This window comes from Leptonychotes weddellii, chromosome 12, assembly GCF_054177405.1.
Source record: "Leptonychotes weddellii isolate Sample4059 chromosome 12, ASM5417740v2, whole genome shotgun sequence".
Taxonomy (NCBI): domain Eukaryota; kingdom Metazoa; phylum Chordata; class Mammalia; order Carnivora; family Phocidae; genus Leptonychotes; species Leptonychotes weddellii.
The window spans coordinates 15,507,880-15,519,817 of NC_138380.1; the positions used below are offsets into that span (position 1 = coordinate 15,507,880).

Sequence of the window (11,938 nt, forward strand, 5' to 3'; positions counted from 1 at the left end):
TCACGGACCTCACCTTTACCGCCCTCCCCCAAATTACTGCCCTGGCTCGCAGAGCCGGCAACAACTGGATGCCGAGGGCTTGCGTCAACACAGGAGCTCAATTACCATAATGCTCCTTTTAGCTCCGGGCACAGCGGACCTCTGCGTGGCACAGGGTGGCCTGGCCAGGGCTGGCCCCAGTGTGCACCTAGTACTGAGTCACTGAAGCTGGCAACTCTTCCGGGCCGGTGACTTTCCTGCTTTAGAGGCTGGCACTTCATAATTACAGCTGTGTTTCTGTTGTCATACCAAATTACCTCACTTACAACCTTAAAATAGAAGCCAGCCTCAAGGTGCTGGCTGCACAAACAAGGAGGGAGGCTTCACAAGACCCAGAACCTGGGTGCGGAGCCAGGAGGCAGGGCTCGAAGTCAGACACAAACGTCCTCCCTGTTAAAACCTATGTCTCCTCTCTTTTCTCCTCCTGGTGGAAACGGAGGAGCGCCATAAACTGTCTGTGTCCAAACGAGAAACGAGAAGGACCTTGGAGTTCCGTCTCTGTCATGGGGCCCCATTCATTTTACTTACTTACTGGATGGGCTCTATTCCCCTTGCCCTCACATCACTCTCCCCCTTGGCCACTCTGCTGTGTGCCTCGGAGCCTTCCGCAGACCCATCACCCCACTCCCTTGCCCTCCGGCTGCCCGTTGGGTTAGGCTAATGGGAGCAGAAGATGGGAATTAGAAAGTGGGAGAGGAGAGAGGTCAAGGCATCTATCTATTCCCCTGTTCCCCGCTAGGCTGTAGTTTGCCGTGGCTGCATCCTTCCACCTGGGCCACAGCTCCTGGCTGGTGGCTGCTCTGCTACAGGTCATTGCAAACAGTGGATTTCCTCCCCTTGTCCTGGAAGCCTAGGAGGTGTGTAGGAGTGTCCCAAAGCTGCTGTCCCCAAGTGCCACCAATTGGACCGTTGAAGACAAAAGAAGTGTGTTGTCTCCCAGTTCTGGAGGCTAGATGTCTGAAATCAAGGTGTTGGCAAGGCCACGCTCCCTCAGAAACACGTAGGGGAGAATCCTTCTTTGCCTCTTCTAGCTTCTGATGGTTGCCAACAGTCGTGGGCCTTCCTTGGCTTACAGGGGCATCCCTCCAATCTCCGTCTCCTTCCTCACATGGCTGTCTTCTCCTTACTGTCTCTGTCTGTGTCTCCTCTTCTAAGGATACCAGTCATATCGGCTAAAGGCCCACCCTAGTGACCTTATCTTAACTTGATTACATCTGCAAAGATCCTATTTCGAATTAAGATTACATTCACAGAAACTCGGGGCTAGGACTTCAAAATATCTTCTTGAAGGACATATTTCAGTCCACAACACGTGGTAACAGCCTCCACTGTGATGAGTCCCTGGACTAATCCCTTAACCCTTTCACTCCTTTATAAAGAGTCCCTTCATTAGACTCTTCGATTCCTTTTCAGAGAGTGCCACCTGTTTTCTGCCAGGACCTTGACGGAGACCCCTACTGCCTCACTGCCTTGCTGGTAGAGCACCTACAAAGTGCCAGAAGGTTCTAGGGATACAATGGTGAGCAAACATGAGCACAGTCCCTGCATTCATGGGGCTTACAGTCCACAGTTTAAGAGGCTTCATCAAAATATCACGAAGTAAAATTGCAACTGGGCTGAGATACAGAGGATCGGTTCACAGTGCTATGAACGTGCTTAACTGGGGGAATCACTCTAGTCAGGGAGGTCAGGAAGGGCTTCCCAGGGAGAGGGACACCTGCGCCAGAACGCAAAGGATGAATGGAGTCAAACAGATAAAGAAGGGAGATCTAGTCCCCCTCTTGGCTAAGGGAGAAGACGCCAGAAGAGTTATGTCATGGTGTCCGTATTTCCTTCCATTGGGGGATCTATTTGCATTCATATCCCAATCCATCCACAAGTTACCCACCTCTCTGAGAAGACTTGACCCTGTCTCCCACCCTCACAGCTGCAGAGCACAGCAGAGAATCCGGATGTTGAAGGGAGTGCTCGGAGAGTGAGAAGCCACTCCCAGGGCTCACGGGCAGCAACACAGGACAGATGGTATGGCAGGGAGTGAGCGCCTAGAAACCAAGTAACACGAGGCCCAGCACACGAACTCAACACTTCCACACCGAAATCACAGCGTCCCTGAAACCAGCACCTCCTCCTTCTGTGCCCATAGTCTCAGCTGGGGACACCCCAGAACTTTCTTGTCTGCCCCCCTCTCTCTGCCTCGGCTCTCACTCTGAGGAATCACTGTGTGTTCCCAATTCTGCCTCTTCAGTCTTTCTCGAATCATGCCCTCCTCTCCTTCACCACTAGCTCCTGCCCTGATTCAGGTCCTTACCATCTTTCCCAAGAACTTTGCATCTACTCCCTCCTTGACCGGTCTCTACCCTATCAAACCCACCCTCCGCAGCAAAGCCACCATAAACCTAGCCACCTCGCTCCCCTGGTGGCGGCCTCCAGGACTCCTTACTCCTGGCAGGAAACAGTCCAGGTGTGGCACAGAAGGCTCTCTATGACGGGGCCCTTCCTCCATAGCAGCCTGCCTCCCACTGCTGCCTGCTTCACCCTTGACCTTCCAACAAGGCCACCACTTTCAGTTCCACGTACACATCAAGTTGTCTCTCCCCTCTGTGCCATTTTTCAGGTTGTCCCCCCCCCACCATCCCTTCCCCCACAACCTAATTAAATCCAACTCATCCCTAAAATATTAACTCAGGTGTCGATTCCTCCAAGAAGCCTTCCCAGATAACCCTCCCCTCTCGTTTCCTACCATAGGGTCCTCCATCATTAAATCTAACATCGCATATTCTAAATAACTATGGAGGTGTCTATTTCCCCGATTAGAATAAAGAGCCTTGATGCCAGGGACCATGTCTCATTTGGTTTGACATGCCTACTGCCTGGCATGGAGTTGATGCTCAAAGACTAGAGGAATGAAGGACTGACTGCATGACAAACAAATGGGTGTTGACCGTGGTGCTTCTGCACTAGAGCCCTCAGAATGAATAGAATCCTCCCCGGCCTGTTATTCCCTAGTACATGGGCCCAGCCCAGCAGTCCCCCAGCTGCATCATGCTTCCCCTGTGTAGCTGCTTTACTGATGTCGTGTTTTCATCTCGGGCCCTGCTGGGTAGGATATGGGGGTACTTACCATTTAACAGTTGTGCGACCCTAGCCCTTGATCCTTTCTAAGCTTCAGTTTGCCATCTGTAAAACGGGCTCTATTATAGTATCCACTGAACAGAACTGCTATGAAAACTGAGTGAAATAAAATAAGGTATGTGGTCAGAACTCAGTAAATGCTTGGAGTAACTCAGCTGTAAGGCGACCAGAGCTGACAAGAAGTACAAAGGGAAGTACAGAGGCAAAAATGCCCTTGAAAACGGTTGCCTTAAGGAGCACATCCTCACCACCCCCTAAGTGTCCTTTGTATAATCAGTAACTCAGGGAAGCTCCACTGTTGTGGGTTTATTGTGTTGTCACAAAAGGCTTCCATTTGCTTGCCAGTCTTACCCGGTGTACAAGACAAACAAGAAGAGCGGGGGAAAAATCAGTGCACTAGGCCAGGGTTTTCCAAGACTTCAGTGAGGCTCCTGGAGAAACGAGGCATTTCCCTCCTGCTGCCAAGTTGTAGTGGTGGGAGAGAAGGCCTAGTTCATCATCTTATGAAATGAAATTAGTTACAAACACATCCGTTCCCAGCCCAAATCCAAAAGCCAATCTTCAATGCAGCTTAGGAATTAGGAGGTGACAGTTTGGTGATTTGAGCCTACCTATGAAAAACCCCAGGACTGGAAGCCAAGAGTGTGATTTCTGGCCCTAGTTTCCCCATGGCCAGGCAGTCATGTCCATCTTCCCTCCCCAGCACTGCCTCACTCACAGGAGTGTTGGCAAGAGAACGGGGGGGAGCTGGAGCTTTCTCTGCTTCCGTATCAGTCAACAAATATTGGATGGGCAGCTAGAGTGCCCAATCCCATGCTAGGTCCTTTGGGTAATCTGTGCAGATTTAAAAAGGAAGTACACTGAATAGCAAAGGAAACCATCAACAAAATGAAAAGACAACCTACAGAATGGGAGAAAATATTTGCCAATCATATTCTGGTAAGGGAATAATATCCAAGATATATAAAGAACTCATACAAAAAAAAAAAAGAACTCATACAACTCAATAGCAAAAAAACAATCTGATTAAAAAAACAGGCAGAGGAACTGAACATTTTTCCAAAGAAGACATACAAATGACCAAGAGGTATATGAAAAGGCACTCATCACCAGAGAAATGCAAATCAAAACCACAATGAGATATCACCTCACACCTGTTAGGCTGGCTAGCATCAAAAAAACCAAACAATTACAAGTGCTGGTGAGGATGTGAAAAAAAGGGGACCCTTGAGCACTGTGGGTGAGAATGTAAATTGGTGCAGCCACCATGGAAAACAATATGGAGGGCCCTCAAAAAATTAATAATAGAATTATCATATGATCCAACAATGCCACTTCTGGGTATATATCCAAAGGAAATGAAATCCCTATCTCAAACTGACATCTGTACCCCATTTTCATTGCAGCATTATTTACAATAGCCAAGACATGGAAACAACCTAGCGTCCACTGACAGATGAATGGATAAGGAAGATGTCGTGTGTGTATACACAAACACACACACACACACAATAGAATATTTTCAGCCATAGGAAAGAAGGAAATCATGCCATTTGGAACAACATGGGTGGAAGTTGAGGGCATTATGCTAAGTGAGATAAACCAGATAGAGAAAGACAAATACTAGATGATCTCACTTATATGTGGAATCTAAAAAAACCAAACTTAAAGGAACAGAGAACAGACTGATGGTAGCCAGAGGCAGAAGAAATGGGTGAAGGTGGGTCAAAGGCGCAAACTTCCAGTTATAAGATAAATATGTCCTGGGGATGTGATGTACATCATGGTTACTCCAACTAATAATACATCATTGTACATGTGACAGTTGCTAAGAAAGTAGATCTTATGTGAGGTGATAAATGTTAACTAAACTTACCGTGTTGCTTGGGCTACAGAACCCACCCTCTTACCTTCCAGCCTTGCTCCACCCAAGCAGTAGCCTCTGGTCACATGTGACTGTTGAATACTTAAAATGTGGCTGGCCTGAACCGAGATGTGCTGTGGGAAGTACACATTGGATTTCAAAGACCTGGTCTGAAAAAGAATCAAAAAAATCCTGTTGATATTTATATTGATTACACAGAGAAATTATATTCCAAATATATTTGGTTAAATGAAATGTATTATTATGATTGCTGCAATACTGTTTCTTTTCACTTTTTTTTAACGGGGCTCCCAGAAAATTTGAAATTACGTTTGTGACTCATGTTATACATCTACAGGACAAGAGTGCAGTCTTGTACTATTAACCGCATAGCTTTTGGTGCCAGCATTAAATCAGTCGAGACAAGGAGAGGACCTAGCGCAGTGCCTAAAACAAATTAAGCACCAAGAGCTATTGTTAATATTAGTAAGATCAGTGGTTTTCAAATTTTATACTCAAGTTTATTTTTCAAGCCAATTCTTGTAACATTTAAAAAAGGAGTTCTGGGGGCGCCTGGGTGGCTCAGTCGGTTAAGCGTCTGCCTTCAGCTCAAAAGAAAAAGCGTTCTGATCAAAGCAGAGAGAGCTTGGCATCTCCCCAGGGACCCATTCACCCTGGGCACCACCTCCACAGGTTGGAAACCCGCATGGTTAAGTCATCCTAAAATGTCCTTGAAGCTCTAGCACCTTCAGAGAAGGTGAAGAGGTGATAGGAGACAAAAACCATGGTGTCTGTCTATGGCAGTCTTTAAAAATGATCATGAACCTCAAATGTTCTCACCAGAAAAAAGGAATGATAATCACGTGACATGATAGAGGTGCTAGCCAACACTCCAGTGGTCATCATATTGCAATACAGAAGTGCAGCAAATCGAATCAACACATTGTACACCTTAAGCCTACACAATGCTATATGTCAATTATATCTCGATAAAAGTTAATTAATGAATTACCCAAAACAAGATCATGGAAGAACACTACCGTTTTGCTGGGGAGAATCAAAGTGGTTTGGTCCCGGGTCTAGCTAGACACAGTCCAGCAACTGGGGTGTCATGAATGTGAATGGGAGGAGAGGGTCACTGTGGGTCCCCGGATCATTAGTGGCATATACAATACCCATGCACCACAGCGCTGTTCTACCTCTGCTCCTCACAACTGCTGACTCCCCATCCATCCACAACCTGGGGAAGGCTCTCGGAGCTGGCCCTAGGCACCAAGATGGCTAGGTCCAGCTCCGGGGAAGGGCAGCAAGTGATACTCAGCCCAGACACTACAATGACTCTGCTGTCCTAAAGGCAACTCCGGGCTGTCAGCCCCAGTTTCTGCCAACCAGGCCTCCCAGCTCTTCCAGCAGCCCTCGCCCCTGGCTCTGCTCTGTGTGTGTGTGTGTGTGTGTGTGGACGGGGACGGGGACGGCAGCCAGCTCTCTAACAAGTTCCACGAGTCTGTTTGTTAAAGAAAAATTCCAGTGGGTCCATCCAACACATGGAACTCAAGTACAGAAATTATATTTATCCACCCCACTGCCAAGGAGATCACATGCCCCGTGAGTCACTCCAGATGTGCTCAAAAACAGAGTCTCTCTGTGGAAGCCCAGTCCCCCAATCCCGGAGAGAGTCGAATTAGCAGAGGTCCCAATTCCTGTCCCCCCCCACTCCCCCCCTCTTAGGAGGTTGCCTCTGCCTTCACCCTTCTGGGGCAGGAGAGGGCATCTGTGCACGTCTGTAAAGGGAACGGGGGTACGGACTACATCTTCGTGCCGCGAGGACCCGTGCGGGCATACCTGTAGCTCCCAAGGTCCCACTGGGTTTGAGGACAACTTTTCACCTTTTTAGAGGAAAAGATGTGCTGGAAGACGCTGCTGCTTCTGCTGTTGTGTTATGATGCCCAGGCTGCTGTGTCCCACAGGTGGGGCAGGGGTGAGTTGCTTTCTATTTGTCTGTTGGATGCTCATTGCTCTTCCTTAAATACAATTAGGAATTTGGGGGAGAAAGAATAAGGTGGTGGAAGGAAATTAAAAACCCTGCACCAACCCCCCTCCTTTTATCTCCTCTCTGCCAACTGCTTGAAGCTTCTTGACATGTTAGAAGATGCTAGAAGCTGAGGAGGAATGGGACACTGAAAAATACCAAAGCCACTGAGGGAACTCGGTGGAGGTGAAGAATGCAGAGGGCATGCCTTTCTGACATGCCAGAGCTAAGTCATCTCTGCTTCCAAGAATGTGAGCAGACTCCCTTGAGCACCCCCCACCCCCCAGCTGCTGTAGCCCGGCAGGGCATGTGAAGAGCAGGTACCAGGACTGATGCTAGTATCGTGAGACTGTGGGTGCTGGGGTGCAAAAGGCCTGCTACAAGGGGTCCTGGGCATTGGCTGTCCACGTGGAGATCTCCATGCTGCTTCCGAGCAGGGGTGGACACATCTTTCCAGCTGGGGAGAGCTGGCCCAGTGGCAGGACAAGAAGAGTGATCCTTTAGCATTCACTCAGGTGTGTGTCAGACAGCTACTCCCACCTGCCCCGAGGTCCACCTCGGAAAGGATGGAGCCTGGCAAGGCTGTTCCCTCATGGCCGACTTCCTTTCCCCAGGACCCCATGGCATCTTTTCTCTATGCCCAGGACTGGCTCCAGTTGGCAGACACTGCTAGCATGTCCAGCCAATTAGAGTTGATCACTGCTGGGGACCGAGGGAGCAGCAGTGTGGACCACTCCGTGCAGAGCTCAACTCAACCCTCTCCGCTGCCTAAAATCAACTGAGGTCTCTCTCCCCAGAAGCACTGGAATAAGAAGTCAGGCTCATGGGTGTTTCTAGAGCTCCAAAAGAGGACGCAGACTGGCATGGCGGAAGGGGTGGGTGTGGGGCTGAGCCTCCAGGTTCTCAAGGAGAGTGTTGAGGAAAGAAGAGGCATTGAGTGTGAACCAGAGATGCACAGAGCAAATGAATCTGACACGGGTGGGGAGCAAAAGCTATTCACGTATTTGAGTTTTATGCCCTCAGTTTTAAGCTTGAGATCAGTGATTTGCCAATTCTCTGAGCTGAGCTGTGAAATGATTGTTACCCAGAGGCAAATAATTAATGGAGCATTTTCCTTTTTTTCTGGGAACATCACACACACACACACACACACACCCTCCCTGCTCGTGATGTGCACAAACTTCGGAGACAGCACTTAGGAGAGCAAAGAGACCTTGGCGTTACATTCGGCCACTTACCCTGTGTGCTACTGGGGGCCTTCCCTAATTTGCCTATTAGAAAAAGATGATAATACCCACCCTCGCAATGCACAGGCTGTTAGAAAGCCAAGTGAGATCACTGGATTTGTAACAAGGCTGTAAACACCACAGCCACGTCGTGGGCAATCCTGTAAGAAATGCAAAGATTTAAGCTCTGCCTTTCATTGGCTGTGTGATGTCTGGCAAATCTCTTAACCTCTCTGAGCTTCGGCTCACTAACGAGTCACATATTAACAATAACAGAGCTTATCTCCACTGCGTGTGGTGAGGGTCATATTCAAAATGTAAATAAAATGTTTTGTAAATGGTGAAGAAGCTTATCACTGTGAATTATTACCTACCACCTAAACCAATGAAAAAAATTTCATTGAAGAAAGTTTGAGGTTCTCATTCCACAGAAGGTTCTATAGCAACATCCGGGGAGCTAGTGCTCTGCCCACCCCTTCCCTGGAGAAGGTCAGCCCCTAAATAATAATAACAAATCTATCTAGAGACAGGAAGCCAGCACAGCTGGAACAGAGGCCATGATGAGGCAGCTTTGTTAAGTGCTAGATTAGTGGTTCCCGGCAGAGTCAACAAGCGATAGAGTCCCTCTAACTATCATCAAAAAGTCTTCCACGTAGTTGATTTTTTTTTCATTTTTAACATTTTTTTCTAATTATAAGAGGAATACCCAATTGCCATTTTTTAAAGATGGAATGGGAGTCACACCCAAATAAAAAACAATTTTTCCGAATGTACTTAACTGTTCCCTTCGCCTTCATCCTTACCCCATCCCCCACCCACCCCAGCGCCAGGCCTAATTTAGAAGAATTCCCTGTCGAAACAGCCAGAGAGTCACCTCTCCCTGCAGGGTCTTCCACCTCTACCTGCAAACCCCCCCTCCACGCCCCTCCAACCCCCTCCACCCCGCCTCTCTCCCCCCTCCCCGAGCCCCAACCCCTAGCACCAGCACCCCGGTCCCCATCCTCCCCCACCCCCTGCCCCCAATTGGAAATGTAGAAATCAACCCAAAAGGAACACACCCTGCTGTCAAGATGGCCTTTTTCCTACCATTCTCCGGGCCTCTCCCTAGAACCGCTCTCTAGGATTCGGCCTTGGGAGGCAGTTTTCCACGCCAGCCTGATCCAGCCCCACCAACTTCTTGGAGACCTGATGACTCACCTGTGGTCGGCCGGACACACCTGGCCCAAGCCCCCAGGTCCTGCCAGAACACCACTTGGGGGGCTGAGGAGAACTAACCAGTCTTTTTAAAAAAGAAAAAGAAAAAGAAAAAGAAATGTATGCATTACATACTATAACTGTTTTTATTAAATACATGTCAATTGTTCTTTTTAAAAGCAGGTTAATAGGGAAGGATGGCCCTTCAGTTATCTGGCGGAATTTACGTCATTTTCAGGATTCCCTTTTAGTGCTGTGTGTGTTTTCAGGCATGAAGGGAAGGGCCCATGGTCAGTGTTCAGTATGTCCTAACAGGACTCGCGTAACTGAGCACAGCCCCGTAGCCCCAGTGACTCGGCGGGGCAGGTGCTCTTCTGACCACACACAGATAAGGACACTAGAGCATGGGCGAGCAGTCGAGGAGCCCAGATCACTCAGCCAGAAGGCTAGAGCTGGAGGTTGTTACCCACCCCACGTCTGTGGCATCAGAGTCCGGCTGCCCTCCCTCATCCCCTCCCCACCCCCCCAGGTGCTCCCTGCTCCCCGTAGCCCTCTGGCCCTCTGGTGCTCCCAGAGGACCCCAACACACGGGGCCAAGATCCTGGCTCCCTCAGAATGTCACTGTGTTTCTGAAGGGCGGGCCCAGGAGCAGAAAAGTAAATGACATCCGTAAGATCTCACAAAAGATCTTTCATAAATGAGAGTTTTTCCTTTCCACACCCAAACCATTTCCATTGAGTTGCTTCAACTGCTTCGTTAAAAATATCATGTATTTTGGCTTGATACGGTGTGCAGTTCGAATCCTTTCCAACAAGCTCTTTGGTACAAATGCTGTGTACAGTTATGCGGGAACCAAGCTTAGCCTTACTACCATTCTGTTCTACCAAACATGTTTGGAAGATGGCGGGGTAGAAGATTTTTATCCCAGATTACAAAAGGTCAACGAGAAGGTCAGGCTTCAGAGCACAGACAGGCTCTTCCATTTAAGGAGATTTCTGTCTGTATGTCTGGGCAAGAAAGCTTGGACAAGCTAAGGTGTTGGGGAGACAGGCGCCCGCCTTGACTGAGAACATTAAAAGGGGCTTCTCCCGGGCAAGAATACAGGCTCCTCGGAGATAAAGGGAGGGGGTGGTAGAGACAGGAGATCACATCTACATTTTGATAATTAGCCAGCACCTGGAACTAAGAATAAGTTCTAGAATCCTCCTGTTAGAAAGAGAAGAATTTAGGGGCACCTGGGTGGTTCAGTCAGTTAAGCATGACTCTTGATTTCGGTCTAGGTCTTGATCTCAGGGTCGTGAGTTCAAGCCCCGCCTTGGGTTCCACACTGAGTGTGAAGCACATTAATAAAAGGGGGGTGGGAGGGGAGAGAAGGATTTAGTAAAGCACTCTGTTTGAAAAGAATGGGGTTTAGTGACAAGGGTAGTTAATGTGTTTCTATGGGATCATCTACTCCTTCGATAGTTGTGGGCAGGATGCTATGCACTGGGAACACAGCACCGAACAAAACAGACAAGATCCCACGCCCTCAGGGAGCTGACATCCTAGTGAGGGAAACAGACACAAACACAAATATAAATAAGACATCTGGTTTGTTTGCTAACAATAAATTAGGGACAGAGTATAAAGGATTATACTTTTAAATAGAGAAATCAGGGAGGGTGTCCCTGAGGAAGTGATGAAAGGCCTGAAGGAAACATGGGAGTAAGCCATGCAATCGCTGGAGGAATTATTCCAGGCAAAGGAAAGAGAAGTGCAAAGGCCCTGTGGCAGAAGCATGCCTGGTGTGCTCACATAGCAGTGAAGAGGCCTGTGGCTGGGGTGGCAGGAGTCTGCTTGAGATTCTCTCTCCCTCTCCCTCTGCCTCTTCCCCTGCTCGCACATATTCTCTCTCTCTCTCTCACTCTCTCTCTCCCTCTCAAATAAATGAATAAATCTTAAAAAAAAAAAGGGGGGGGGCGCCTGGGTGGCTCAGTCATTAAGCGTCTGCCTTCAGCTCAGGTCATGACCCCAGGGTCCTGGGATCGAGCCCCGCATCGGGCTCCCTGCTCCGCGGGAGACCTGCTTCTCCCTCTCCCACTCCCCCTGCTTGTGTTCCTGCTCTTGCTATCTCTCTCTCTCTCTGTCAAATAAATAAATAAAATCTTAAAAAAAAAAAGAACAGAACAAGGGTGGGAACCAAGAATGGAAGCTAAGACAACTTTAGGAGAGGTGCTCAAGGCTTGAACCAGGAGTCTAGCAAGAAGTAGACGATTCCAGATATATTTTGAAGGCAGAGCCGGGAAGACTTGCTGATTGGTTGGATGTGCGATGTGAAAGAGAAAAATCGAGGATGACTCCAAGGTTTTTGGCCTGAGCAACTGAGAGAGATGGGGAAGACTATAGACAGCAGGATGGGTGTGTAGTGGGAGCAGTGTTTGTATGTGTGGGGTATGTGTGTTTGTGTGGTATGTA

The 11,938-nt window shown here is 48.5% G+C and overlaps 2 protein-coding genes across 4 annotated transcripts in view; one reads left to right on the forward strand and one right to left on the reverse strand.

The window, feature by feature from the left end:
• Positions 1-7,008, reverse strand: part of LOC145716470 (uncharacterized) — a 190,846-nt gene extending 183,838 nt beyond the window's left edge. For both annotated transcript variants that reach the window (XM_081800035.1, XM_081800034.1), the window contains exons 1-2: positions 6,878-7,008; positions 5,082-5,205 (exon numbers count right to left, since the gene is read on the reverse strand). The gene's annotated coding sequence lies outside the window, so the exon portion shown is untranslated. The remainder of the gene's footprint in view (positions 1-5,081; positions 5,206-6,877) is intronic.
• The window catches only part of FAM180A (family with sequence similarity 180 member A), a 13,299-nt gene continuing 8,236 nt past the window's right edge, over positions 6,876-11,938 (forward strand). The window contains exon 1 of one of the 2 annotated variants that reach the window (XM_081800032.1): positions 6,876-7,013. In XM_081800032.1, the coding sequence (XP_081656158.1) occupies positions 6,938-7,013 (76 nt within the window). In that variant the 5' untranslated portion in view covers positions 6,876-6,937. The remainder of the gene's footprint in view (positions 7,014-11,938) is intronic. The other variant, XM_081800033.1, reaches the window with a different exon arrangement.